General features: G+C 38.8%; 1 protein-coding gene across 10 annotated transcripts in view; it reads left to right on the top strand.

Annotated features, from left to right (window-relative positions):
- APP (amyloid beta precursor protein) overlaps positions 1-14779 on the top strand; it is a 281826-nt gene that overhangs the window by 179358 nt on the left and 87689 nt on the right. For all 10 annotated transcript variants that reach the window (XM_005670306.4, XM_005670305.4, XM_005670304.4 and 7 more), the window contains 3 exon segments: positions 8397-8530; positions 12588-12662; positions 13359-13517. In XM_005670306.4, coding sequence (XP_005670363.1) covers positions 8397-8530; positions 12588-12662; positions 13359-13517 — 368 coding nt within the window.

The raw sequence follows: 14779 nt of genomic DNA, 5'->3' as shown, positions 1-14779 counted from the left end.
CAATCCCTGGCCTCACCCAGTGGGTTAAGGATCTGGCTTTGCCATGAGCTGTGGTGTAGGTCACAGATGTGGCTCGGATCCCACATTGCTGTGGCTGTGGTGTAGGCCAACAGCTACAGCTCCAATTTGACCCCTAGCCTGGGAACCTCCGTATGCTGCAGGTACTGCCCTAAAAAGACCAAAAAAATAAAAATTAAAAAAAAAAAAAAGCTCATTTACCAAAAACAGTAAAACAAAAACAACAAAAAAGAATGCTCACTATATATGTGTTCTATTCTTTAGTTATTTCCAAAGAAGAATAAACAGTTTATAGATAGTTAATAGATAAATACAGAGTTAACAAGAACGTTCTATAAAAGGCCAGAAAGTCAGTATTTTAGGATCCAATGGCCTCTAAGTACTCAGCTTGGCAGTTGTGATGGAAGAGCAACCTCAGACAGTAGATAGATGAATAACTCCAGCTGTGTTACAATAAAACATTATTTACCAAAAGAGACCAGCAAGCCAACCCCTGGTTAAATAAAGTTGTTACTTTTGAGCCTGAAATGTGCTGGTACCAAGTAAGGTATTTCAAGGCACACCCACAAATAAACCAAATACCCTATTTTCAATAGCTTGACTTTTTTTTTTTTTTTTTTTTTGATATGATGAGACTCACCTTGGTGCTGGAATTAAATAACCATATAAAATACAGTGCACACGTGTAGGGCCACATTGCTGTGAAAGGCTGGAGTAGAATGAAATTGGTTTTATCCATAAGACCTCCAGGGAAGTTATCAGTTCCATCACACTTTTACGGCTACCATTTCTATGAAAGGGAACAGTACTGAAGATTTTGACCCTTCAGGCTCATCTGTGGAGCCATTAGCAACTCTGGCAGGTCATCCCTTTATGATAAATTATTAAGGAAGTGAATTATAGCTTCTGACAAAGGAACAAAATGCAATAACTGAAGGTTACAACATCCTAGGTGCCAGTTATTGTTGCTGTTGCTTCACATACATTTTTTTAGATTCAGATTTGGAATCGCTCTTATAATTTTGGTGCATCGTGCTCAACTGGATATAGATATTAATAAGAATAACACCAGCATTCATTCGTTCATACTCATTTCACATATTTGACAAAATTCCCTCATTGGTATGTGTCCATAAGACAAAAAAGAAATGTAGCTTGACTAGAGTAAACACAGCATAGATTACATTTTTATTACCTTATGTCTACAGGATGCAGTGATAGTCTGCCAACTGTGATTGCACTGACTGTAAAATAAGTGCAATACAAGGGGCATGTCTGGGAAAGTGCCTTTGTTCTTTTTTTTTTTTGTAGAGAGTCTGGTACCACATGTAAGGATCACAAACTTTATCTTCACATTATAAATGTCTCTGCTAACTCGAACTTGATAAATATTTGAATTTAGACTGCATTAGGAATTTTTAGTTATTTTGCATTATAGAACTAGAGAGGCATGGCTTTTTTTTTTTTTGTCTTTTTTTTAAAGCTGGGGCGGGGCAGTCTGTAAGCTCTGCCATGTTGAGAGATGAAATATCCGCATCAAATATGGATAACATATTTTACAGGTTTATATTTCCTATATATAAACTATCCTCCCTGCCACCTCTCACATGTATCACAACCATTTCGTGTGACAGCATTGCTAGCTCTGTATAAAATAGGATTCTCAATGATAAGGCAATGACTGTATAGATCTTCATTTACTTTTATATTCTGTTGGCAATGCTCTAGAGATAAATTGCCTTTTTGCTGATGAAAGGGGACCAACCAAATAGTCTTGGTAGCATCTAACAGTATATGTCGACTCAGTACCATTCGTAGTCCCCTGTTTAGGGAAGTAGCCAGAGCTGTTACTCTTTGCTTCCTGAGCCCATTAGGACCTTAAAAGTATGTGTCACCCTAGAGATTGAGAAAAGAAACAAATACCAAATGATGGGGCAGTTTTCCACGATCCCACTATTCTTGCTGTCTTTAGTATGAATATGAAAGGGAGTATTTGCAGTGTTTACAAAATCAGAACCAAAATGAGCCTTTGGTGCATTTGCTGTTATATTTGATGGTGTCACTGATACAGCGGTCCTCCACCTGGGCCAAAAAGCAATCTCTACCTCGTTCTCAAGACAATGGCAGTCTTTATTTTGAACTTCCCTTCAAGTTACTAAGTTTTCTAGGGGGAAAGACAGGAATGAAAGTGTTTCCTTGGCATCATGCCACCAGCGATGGTGGTGTATTGTGTGGCAGGAGCATTGGGTGCAGCACCAGGGTTCATTAATAAATTGAAAGCAAACCTGCTTCCCATCCCCCAACTGTTTCCACACCTCAAAAAATAAAGCTCTGGCTGCTACTAAGAGGGAGATTATAGTGTGCAGGGCAAGTGTTGTGACAGGCATCGGTGTGTCATTATCAAAACTGAAATGAACCTTCATTGACAGGTGTAAACAGTTTCTCCCTTAGTATCAGTTACTAATTTCTCCCTTAGCATCTGATTACCTAGGGTTCAGGAGACAGCAAGTTATGGGGTGAGAGAAGAGAGGAATCTGTGATCCTTCTCGTGTCTCTGTGTGTGACTGTTGGGGGGTATCTTTGTTCCACGGGAACCCCTCACCCCCTCCCTGCTGCATTTCCAAGCCATCCCCGTCTTCCTCTTTCACTCTTCAAAGATCACCTTCCTTCTGCTTTGTCCCTTCACAGACAGAATGATCCTTTGAAAACACATCACATCACTCTTTTTCACTCCCCAGAACAACCCACGTGGGCTCCTCCCAGTCCTTATCGTGGTTTCAAGGCCCTTCACGATCAGTCCTCATTTCCTTTCTGCCTCTCTCACTACTCCCTCTATGGCTTCCTCAGCTCTGGTCACACAGCCCTTGCTCATCTTGGAATTTGCCAGGCTAATTTCTACATCTGCCTGTTCATCCAGCAGGTAACTGGGAAGGGAGGCTTCCGTTCAGCTGTTTGTCTAAACGTTTCCTTCCTGGCCACCTCCTTACGGCTGCGGTGTCTCTCCTCCTTTTTCTGGCACTCTGGTTTCTTCTTAATCCTGTTCCATCTTTCTTCTCTTCCATAATAGAAATCACACTCTAACAATGTGATTTATTATTGTGTGTGTGTGTGTGTGTGTGTGTGTGTGTGTGTGTGTGTGTGTATGATGGTTGTTTCTTTCACTAAAACGTAATTCCACAGGTCAGGGGTCTTTGTTTCACTCACTGGTGTCTCCTAAATGCCTGACAAGTCCTAGGGGCTGTATATTTGTTGAATGGAGGAGTAAAGAAATGAACAAGCACACTCCAGGCAGCAGAGTCTACATCCAAAATGCTGTTCAGCTTCTCTGACCTCCCAGGGCTGCAAAAAAGAAAAAAGGGACAAAGCCTATAGCAAAAGCATCAGTCACCCAGGATGCCACTGAATTTTTGAAAGCAGTGTGTTCACCTTGAAACAATAATGTGCTATGAACGGGGACTGCAGTTCTGTCATTGTGGTTTTTTTCTTTTTATTCTTTTTTCTTTTTAGGGCCGCATACGTGGCATATGGAAATTCCCAAGCTAGGGGTTGAATTGAAGCTGCAGCTGAGGCCTAAGCCACAGCCACGGCAACACTGGATCTGAGCCGCATCTGTGACCTGTGCTGCAGCTTGCAGCCACTCGGGATCCTTAACCCACTGAGTGAGGCCAGGGATCAAACCATATCCTCATGGACACTATGTCGGGTTCTTAACCCGCTGAGCCACGATGGGAACTCCTCTGTTGCATCTTTTCATTCGCTATTATATTAGATGCCCATTCTTGGTATTAAAAGTTACATGTCTTACTATATTTTATAAGACTGCTTGGAGACTAGACTAAGAAAATCAACAGAAGGTCATTTAAAAGTTAAAAAGCCCATGCATGTGACAGTGTGAGTGCTGTTGATGACTCGGCAGCTGGAGGTCAAAACCTAAAGCTGAAGATGTTTAACCCTGAATGGAAGCCTGGTTTTCTGCAGAAGAGTGAATAGACCCATTGAGCATGCTTGCAGAAGGCACAAGTGAGCATGTTTGACCCAAGGCCAAAGGCTGAAAAAAAAAAGATCATTCAGATTCAACTCTGTGGGCTCTTTCTCCTGACCCCATTTCATCCTCCTCCTTCTTCTTCATTGAAGATGGGAGCTCATTTACTAGATAGCATTCAGAACAGGAAAATATTTGTTAGAAAAGAGACTGGCGGTTATCATAGCAAAGCATATCTTTTGCCAATACAGGATGTTCAGTAGCAAACCAAACCTTTTTTGGGACCCCAGACGTGTCAAATGGATTAGCCCCTTACCACTCCATATTATTAACTTGATAGCTTTAAATACAACTTTATGAGGTTTACCTAGTCCTAAATTCAGACTCACTGTGTGTGGGTCCAGGGATGTGAATGAGGGTGTTACATGAGAGTGTAAGTGTAATATGGTAATAATGTCTTGGTCTCCCTACCTGCTAAATGAGGACACACGTAAAGTTCCTACGTAGTAGATGCTAATGAATGAAGGCTATTATTTGCCCGACCTGGAAATCTGAGCCCCTGTCACAGTTTCTAAGGAACCTTAGAGGTCTCTGAACAGGATAAGTGCATTGTAGTAGCTTAAAAAAAAAAAAAAAACCTCCTAAAGCCAAAGCCAATTTGTTTCTAACAGTGACCCATGTTTGAAGTGACCTAGGATATACAGCTTCCTGTTCCTTTGTGTCCTGGAACACACCTGACATTCCCTGAGCCACGCCTTTCCCAAAAGAAAGCACCTCGAAAGGGTAAGGGCATTAGGGCACAGGTTTTCCTAGCTCTGCCCATGTCCTTTTTGTCGTGTCTCTGGCTTACTGTGGACATGATCACAAGATGACAGCTGGTCCTGGTATGACCCTGTCTTTAGGATGGAGGAAAATTCAGGAAATCGTAGCTGAGCTTTCTGTACAATTGCCTCACAAAATGTTCTCCCCTTAACTGTATTCAATATCTTGCAATTACCTATAATGGAAAATAATCTGAAAAAATATATATGCATATATGTAATTGAATCACTTTGCTATGCAACTTTAAAACAATATCATAAATCAACTATATTTCAATTGATTATATTTCAATTTATAATCTACCCTTAGACTTATGTTTCCCAGTCTCTAGAATGATGAGAAATAAATGTCTGTTGTTTAAGCCCCCCCCGCCCCTGCAAAAAAAAAAAAAAAAATCTTCCCTTTTCCCCATCAGCTGGAGGACAGTGATAATAAAATACTAAATTCATTCAAAAATATGAGCTTGTACCGTCTTTCTTCTTTCCTTGACTGGACAGTGATCTGGTTTGCTGACTGGGGTATGAATACAGGAAATATTCAGTTACTTACACTAATTGAGATGGGGAGTTAGTAGGAGTAACTAAAATGTTTGAATTAAAGATTAAATGAAAGACAGCTTCTCTCAAAGTCCTCAAGGAAGGAAGTGTCAGGGATCACTAACAAGGGATTTACTGAAAAATATTTCTGATTAAATGGAATAAATCTGTAACACGGGATTTTTATTTATTTCCTTGTTTCTAGATAGTAAGTTTTAATACTTAAAACATTCTTTATCCCATTATATACCTCATATGCTCATTTTTATTTTTCTTTTATTCTTAATATTTCAACTTAGACGAATGAGAGTATAGTGACTCAGATTTTAGTGTTTCTTGCCTAAAACAGTAGATTTGCAAATTAGAAGAACTGGAGAAAACTGTAATAAGCGTTGGTTTTATGGTTCCTACCATAAACCTTCCTACTTATATAGTAACTTTTACGATTTCATTTTTCCAAAGAGGGTGCTGTGCTATGGTTACACCTTCCAGCCGATGGCCATTTTGATCTGTGAATATGACCCCAAACATTTATCCATTTTCATTTGCCCAAAATGCAAAATATAGTTTGACTAACTTTATCATTCTACAGATTGTACTATGCCAAAAGAACTTTAACTTGTTCTCATATGAGCTCCACCAGTAAAGATGAGAAAATGATTAAAATCATGGGGAAAAATACCACTTCCATGGTCCAGTGGGAAAAATGATTAGGTTAAAATACATGCACATTGGTTTGCTTCAGTGGATACAGCAAAACATTTACCTGCATTTTTTTAACAAAAAATCTTTAGTGTAAAATTATTTTTCCATCTTAAAAATTGACACATTTTCAATAATTTCAGCCTTTTATACAGATCATAAGAAGGTTGTTTTTTTTTTTTTTTTTTTTTTTAGAAAATACGTAGTACTTTTCCTATCCATGGTACCTCATGGTCCAACGTGTAATTCATTTTCAGTGGACGTGAAATAGAAGTAGCTGGTTTTTCCTGTGTTAGCATACGCTCTAAGATTTGAATTGGGATGTAACAGTGAGCAAAGGAGGGAAGGGCACTAGCATGAATAAAGTGTCCTGTGTCACCTTTTCTGCAGGGTGGCATTTCATTTTCCCAGCACTCCTAGTCTGCTGTTGACATGTTATCACCACTTGATAGATGAAAAAACTGGAACATAGCGGGCTGAAGTTACTGCCCTGGACCACAGCTTATCTGAGAAACACAAACCAAGGTGTGATTGATCAAGGTGTGCCTGATTGCTCTTTCCTTCTTCCTTCCTTGTGTTGCTGAAAGACACACTTCCTTGTCTGTTCCATAGAGGATGGATCAGTTGTCTTTCAATATGTATGCCTTGTGCCAGAACCACATGACACCCAAAACCCCCCAGTATTTTGAAGATAGATCCCAGGAATATGTCATGCCTCCTTCCTTATACTTTAGAGCATTATCTAGATTGACAACTAAACTGCTTTTAGTCCAAAAAAAAAAATTGTTAAACAGTGATTGGACTAGAAGGGAGATCAGAATGAATAGTTCTCTTTAAGATTATATTCAGGGAGTTCCCGCTGTGGCTCAACGGAAATGACTCTGACTAGTATCTATGAGACGCAGGTTCAATCCCTGGCCTCGTTCAGTGGATTAAGGATCTGGCATTGCTTTGAGCTGTGGTGTAGGTCTCAGACATGGCTAGGATGCTGTGGCTGTGGCATAGCCCAGCAGCTAGAGCTCTGATTCAATCCCTAGCCTGGGAACCTCCACGTGCCACAAGTGCAGCCCTTAAAAGATTAAAAAAAAAAAAAAAAGATTAAATTCATTCTTTAATCATACAACAAGAAAGTCTTGTTTTGGTTCAAATCTTGGAGCCTTTAGATTGGAAACAAAGCAGACATTTTCTTGAAACGTGTGTAAAAGACAATTTTACTGTTTAGTTTCAAAATGACCCAGCAATTAATTCTTCTCATTTAAGTTCTTTTGGGGATATTCTCTCTCAAACATAATAGTCGAATAATTAGATAAGATTAGTGAAGATGAATACTTAGAACACAGGCGATAGTTGAATGATTTTTTTGAATAAAACACTAAAATTGGTTTGACCTGAGAACATAGTAAAAATACCTCATTTCATTTTTGAGGTTTAGCATGGTTTTTTCTTTAAATCAAATGCTTGGGTTTTTTTTTTCATCTTAGGTTTTTTTTTTTAATAAAGTCATAAATGCTCTGAATTCTCACTAGTCATTACAGATCTTTTATAAAAGTGCTGCTATAGGCTTTGTAATTCACTTGGCTCATGAGTTTCAGACATTTTTGCTTTATAGTACACTTCAATTTTATGGGTATTTATTTTTCCACATAATATAGCAGTATATGTTGCAACTCAGTAATATTACTCTGCAGTATTAGTGGGATTCAAAATAGAATCGCTTTCTTTTTCACAACTAGTATAATGAACTGGTTGACTGTTGCCAACTTTGTGAAGGCAGAAAGGTCCTTTTGTGGTTTCAGAAAGAGTGTATTGATGTTTATGACACTTTTGGTAACATTTCAAATACTTTCTCACAAGCTCTCTAAAAATACAGTGTAGAATTGTCTTCACGCTGAGGTACATGTATTCTGTAATAAACTGAATTTTGAGATTTCTTTGGGTTTTTTTTTTTTTTTTTTTTCAGGAATCTTATGATATTGATACCACCCCTTACTTTCAAGATTACACACATTCATTTAACAAAGCATAGGGATTTGGTGCAACATGTCTGTATGAAACACCAACTACCTTTGCTCTATGAATGCTCATTTTGCAAAGAATTCTAAATATAATCGGATAATCGGAGAATGGACTCTTTTCAAGATTTCCCTTCACCCCATCCTTGAAAGGGGGGAAGGACATCCTTCACGTGCTGGGAAATGTCTCGTGATCTCTTAAACGGCATTAACATCTTGTATGTGCTTCTCTACTAAATTCTTTGTTCTGGAATAAACGGAAAATAGGGCTTTCTTTGAAATGACTCTTCTGAACTCTACTCTAATTCCCTTCCTTCTTTATAGTTCCTACAACAGCAGCCAGCACCCCAGATGCCGTTGACAAGTATCTTGAGACACCTGGAGATGAGAACGAACATGCGCATTTCCAGAAAGCCAAAGAGAGGCTGGAGGCCAAGCACCGCGAGAGAATGTCCCAGGTAAGCGTCCCGTCCTTCAACCCTGCAATACTGGGGAATCTGGGTTTGCCTCTGCCTCGCACTCTTCCTAGGGGCCCCTGTGGTTGGTGAATGCCTAGGGGTGGATAAGGCTCTTTTTAATTTTATCCAGCTCTTAAAGATTTTTTGATTTTAAATGTTTGCGATAAGGGCACGGGTTTGGGGCTTTTTACATTCTCCTTGAAGATGTCACCTAGAAAAGATTCAGGTACAGTAAGGTGTAAGATTTTGTAAGCACAGGCGAAGTTATGGCCACACCCTTCTTGATGGTTTTGTCACGTTGTACATAGGGTGGTCCTGTAACCACGGTGGTGTAAATTAAAATCCCATAAGATGTTCTTTAGCAAAGATGAATATTTTATATTAAATACCAAATTATTAAATTTCTTACAGAGTTAATTCATAGGACCATAGGAGCTGAAAACCAAAGTGAACTGTAAGGATAATTTCCTCCACTTCCATAAATGATAGGTAATGCAGTAAAGATTCAAGAGTTTGGCTTTTCCCACTCTAGAACCAAGCATGTTAAATAACACAGAGAGGCATTTGGAACCCAAGCCTTTCTTGCTCCTAGTATGATGCCCTTTACACTGTGCTGCAAACTCTGGGTCGTTTTTTTTAATCACATACTTTATGAGACAAATTGAAAAATTGAGTTGTATCCAAAATACGGCTAATTTATATGTAATATTATCAACCAAAGTTTAAGCTATGCCCAGTACCAGGTGCCACATGTTCTGTTAGAGGTGGGTAATACCCGAGAATTTCAGCCCTTTCTCGGATTCTTCATTCACACTTTCATTCATGCATTCATTCAATAAATATGTATCCAGCGCTTACTTCAATCACTATTCCAGCTCATAGTTTATACCCTTTAGAGTGAACATGAGGAAATAATAGGAAAAGTCAAATTTAGGAAAACGTAAAGAAGGAAAGAAGAAACATCTTCCCAGTATGCATTGGTCATTTTGATCCTATTAATAAAAATAATTTCAAATACTCTGTTTCAGATGTTATAAATCTCTCCTAGAATGGTAACTTAATTTTACTTTAGCACATCTGTGTGAGCCATGATTTAGTTCACATCTTTTAGTCATTATTTACGTCTGAGATAATTTAAGGGATGTTATCCTGGAGCAAAGAATGTTGTCTGTTAGATTCCAGTGGTCATAGGAAAGCGAGATGCCCGAGATCAACATTTATCATCCTAATCTATGATACTGAATTCCGGGGACTGTTTGACTTTGAACTTGCCTGCCTCTTAAATCTCTCTGTATTAGTTGTCATTTTCTCTGCATGAAACAGCCAAGTCTTTGAAGATCCATAAATCTGGAGGATACTGTTACTTCTGTGCCTGCAGTGCAAAATTGCTTTATAACACTACATGGGGCCACTATGAAGTCCAAAGCCTGAGAATTTTTCATTAGAAGATTTCAGTCTTTTAAAAATGATTTTTATTACAGTCTGTGTTATTATTTATTTTCTTACAAACGCAGAAGATATGGTTTTTGGTATTTGAGGCTTTTTTGTTGTTGAGGCTCACGGTAAATAACTCTATACTTGGAGATTGCTGCTGTTTTGTGTTATGAATAGTATCCAGCAAATATAAAAATCCATGTAATCATTTATTACATATGATTTTAATGTTTTAATATATCCTTAAGATTCTTCAAATTGCAAGTTGGCCTTTCACTACATTTATTATTTTTGAGATAAGCATCAGCCTCTTAAGAACAGCCTTTTCTCCTGTCACCAAATATAAATAAACTTAGCTCACATGGATTTGCCATTTTGTAATGGCAAATTTGGCCACGGGGGACAAAAGCATGGTCTTTAGAGCCACAAAGATCTTGGTTTATATCCTTCTTTCTCCATTTTTTTCCCTGCATGACTTTGAGCAGGCAACGTAACCTGGTCCGTAAAATGGGAATGGCCATGCCTAATCTCGCAGGCTGATGTGAGGAATCAATTAAACGAGATAGATTTTTGTAAAGCTCTTAATACTGGATCTGGTTTTTAGCAGGTCATCAGTGATGTCATCTGTTATCAGTGGACCTCAGTGGAAGCCTTTGTTCAAAGGGCAATGCTAAGCCCACAGTGTGTGTTTTATCTTTCAGTTAGTAGGGCTACTGTGATGGCGTAGGTAAATTGTTTTACTTGCAACGGTATAGGATATTATTAAATTTCTCTGCAAATCGAACTTTTATTTCATTTCCATGGGAATGCTTATTTTTCAACTCATTAGCTAAATAAACCTCCTTAGTAATTCCATGGATTCCCTGGCTCAAAGCTGAAAGCCCAGGTCCTGAATATACAAAGGAGATGGTGCAAATGTCGATGTCACTCAGGAAGTCAGTTTTCTGCCTTCCAATAAAACATTCCACTTTTCCCTCACACTCATTTTGAGGTTCCTTATCTGAAGAATTCATGGTAGAATACTGCCACTGTGAACATTCTCGAAGCAGGAAATCGAGATCTTTTTATTGCAAGGCCTAGCTCACCTGTAACACAAAAGTGATCTTCAATAAAAATACCCCATCTCACAAGTGCCCTTCGTTAACTCTTGGAGCCACCAAAGCATCTGGGGCAATGTTTCTTTCTGTTTTCTGTTGTTCATAGCAGACAGGCATTTTCCCCAATTTTGCTGTGGACTCGTTAGGTTATTTTTCATATGCTCGTCACTGGTAATAGAAAATTCAGTCCATCCTTTTTTCCCCATAATTTCATGAAAACAACATGGGGAAACTTGTCTTGGATTTTATACAACAAGCCAATGCTAATAGACAATAAAGTAGTTGCAAACTGACATGATGACTTGATCATGTTCTCAAAGAACTTCTCTCTCTGTAGTTATTTATTCCAAGGCTCTTTTTTTTTTTTTTTTTTTTGGTGCTGTCTTGAAGGATGTCAGAAAAAAATCAATTCCTTGGGAATAAATACCTAAAAATAACAGGCTCTTATTGTACAGAAATCAAGTTCTCCTGTGCTTTATATGCCCACAAAGTAGGCAAGTACACAGCTGTCAATCCACCATTGTTTTACTTACTGGATCTTGCTGTTCTTTACATTACCTAGCTCAGGTATGAACTACACCTAAAATAAAACAAAACAAAACAAAAAACCTCTACTTGACAGTGAGTAGTACCCTTGAAAAGGAAAAGGAAGCCGTAGGTGGTAAGAATCAAATTTCATTTCCTTTCAACAACATACACAGCTGCAGACTTTTCCTCTTTGCATTCAGATCAGCGGGTGAACTTCTCTTGGAGAAATCCTGGGTGAATGTCTTGGATGAGAAAAGGAAGCCTTTTTTTCCTACAGCACAGATTAGCCTGGTTCCTAAATTAGTGTCACTTGCCGAAGAATACTTTTTGCGGCATTCAGAACGTTATAATGTGTACATTCTTGGAATTTCTGGAGAGATCTAGCATATTCTCTGCTGTGTGTGATGTGAGTTGGCAAGCAAAGTCTTCTAATTGCCCCTCAGGTCTTCAGTGAGTGGATCTTGGGATTTCTGACAACGAAGGTCTTCTTTTCCTTCCTTCATGATGTGCTTTTCAGCATTGTGTTCCCAGCATGTGTACATATGTACAAAGTGTTATAGATGCTTTTTCTCCCTTCGAACTGTTTGGAAAATAAACAGCTTGAAATTTTATAACTTGCTTTCTTTCACAAAAGCCAAAAACCAACGTGTTCAGCTTAATATTGGGAAACCCTGTTTGGGAAAATACGTGCCTTTTATGAATCTTTGACATGTGTGCACATCAAATAAAGCACCTTTCAGCCATTTCTCAGGAAAGGAAAAAAAGAGAGAGACCAACTTTGTTTTAAAGGGCCACATTCCAGCAATAAATGTGAACATTTATGTTTATTATACTGCTGTGATAGATTTATTTTCATCTTGGTGGGAGGTCAGATATTGAGATAGGAATGGAACATCAGAGTTCTTTTAATGTTTAAAATGTCAAAGAGAGAAGAAAAACAGTCTTCTCTCTCCGTGGAAAAAAATCTGATGGTCTTCCATGATTTCCTTACTTTACAGGTCATGAGAGAGTGGGAAGAGGCAGAACGTCAAGCAAAGAACTTGCCTAAAGCTGATAAGAAAGCAGTGATCCAGGTAAAACCTGAGCCCTTTCTGCACCAAGCAGCACATGCCAACAACCCTTGTGCACTGAGTGCTTACACCTTTTCCAGCATCTACTGGGACCACATGCATGATTGTTCGTATTTCCCTCAACTTAAACTATTTTTTATCATTGATAATTCACTTGCATAAACCTTGCCTTATATTTGCTCCCAATTAGCTCAAGTTACAATTCATTTCTATAAAACTCATGTTGTTACTTAAAGTCTACTTTTTTATCAATGATCTATCTTTTGCTACCTTCTTCCCCATAGCAAATTTACAGGATACTTTGAATTTTTGATTAGAACCCCTCTCATAATTACCTTAAGTAGATTGTGAGATGATCAATATTCATGTTCTTAAAGTACTTTGAGTAAGAGGGGAATTTTTTAAATAGGCATGTAATTTAGACTTTTGAGAATACATAAATTTACCTTACATTATGGCTAGTCAGATCAATTTTCAGGGACCACGTACAATAATGATTTACATTGAGGAAGTAGATCTGGGGATGGAAAGCAGAGACAGCAGGGGAACCCATAAAACATGCAGAATTGGTCAAAAGGTTGGAAGGATTGAAATCTTTGAACAAAATGAAATACGGCATCTCTTTTAAAAGACTTGAATTTGCTGTCCCATCCAATTTGCCTGCTTCCCAATTGACACACATCTGTGTTTGTGATGCAGCATTTCCAGGAGAAAGTGGAGTCTCTGGAGCAGGAAGCAGCCAACGAGAGGCAGCAGTTGGTGGAGACGCACATGGCCAGAGTGGAGGCCATGCTTAACGACCGCCGGCGCCTGGCCCTGGAGAATTACATCACGGCTCTTCAGGCTGTTCCTCCTCGGGTAGGCTTCCCTTCACGACCCGGGCAAGGCAGGCAGTAGGCATGGGGGCAATGCCAAGAGCATCGTCATTCACAGGTTCAACCCCAGACTGTTTTTTGTTAGAAGGTTAAAAGTCACAGGCGGTTGCCTGTACAGAGCCATCTCTGCACAATAGACACACACCTTTCCATGGAGGAGTGAGACAGGCTTTCCAGGGAATCAGTGCAAGACCTGATTTGAGCTGATACACCTGGACGGTGACAATGCATGGTACAGTTGAAGTCAGGGAACCACAATATCTGAAAGGACTTTAGATCTAACGTGGCCCAGCCACCTGCCCCTGCCCACTTGATGTAACTGAGGTCAGAAAAAGCCAAGATCTGGCCCAGGTTGTAAGGATTTTTGGTGCAGTAACAAGAACTAGAACTCAAATTTCCTGCTCAGTGCAGCAGCCATGTTCTCTGGGGATAGGAACCCTACTTAGTCATAATGTCCATAGCAGGGGGGCTTATTTTGTGCTGTTCAGGGATAAATGCTCAGAAAGGCTTACCAAGCAGTGCATAGATCTCACTGAGGCTTCATGGAAGAGCTTACTTGGAATGTAAGGAGCGTTCTGAGCATGGTGTGTGTACATCATGTCTGCTTGTTCTATTCATTATTGATTAAGGGATATGGAAATCAACAATTATCATGGATTGGTCTCTTACTCATGAGATGCCATCAGGTTTTGCTTTGTGTATTTTGAAGCTCTGTTTTTAGGTGCATAAACATTCAGTGTTATGTCCTCTTTCAGTGCCCCCCCCAATCATTTATGAAATGACCTTGTTTACCTGTAGTAATATGTTTTGCTCTGAATTTACTATGTCTGATGTTAATTAAGCTACTCTAGCTTTCTTTTGACTAATGTATCATAATGTATAGTTTTTCTATCCTTGTGCTTTTGGTTGTGTTTCTGTATTTGAAGTACCTTTCTTGTAGGTAGCTTCTATTTGGGTCTTGCCCTTTAATTGAAAAAATGTTCAGCGAAGTTATTGATATGGTTATGTGTAAATCTTTCATCTTGCTCTTTGTGTTCTATTTGTCCTATCTGTTCTTTGTTCCCTTTTTTCTTTTTTGGCCACCTTTTGGATGAATCGAATATATTTTATGATTTTATGGTATGCCCTTTGTTGGCTTTTAGCTATTACTCTTTATTATTTTAGTGTTTGCCTTCGAGTTTATAGAAAACATTTTTAACTTTTCACGACAGTATTATAGTAATATAAATGATGTTATACCACTTC

The sequence above is a fragment of the Sus scrofa genome, chromosome 13 (assembly GCF_054392235.1).
Source record: "Sus scrofa isolate SSC_HxYL_T2T_F1_AM1 chromosome 13, Sscrofa_HxYL_maternal_Yorkshire_Landrace_v2.0, whole genome shotgun sequence".
NCBI classification, from domain to species: Eukaryota; Metazoa; Chordata; class Mammalia; order Artiodactyla; family Suidae; genus Sus; species Sus scrofa.
The sequence above is the reverse complement of the archived record's forward strand: the minus strand, read 5'-3'. Positions and strand labels throughout refer to the sequence as shown.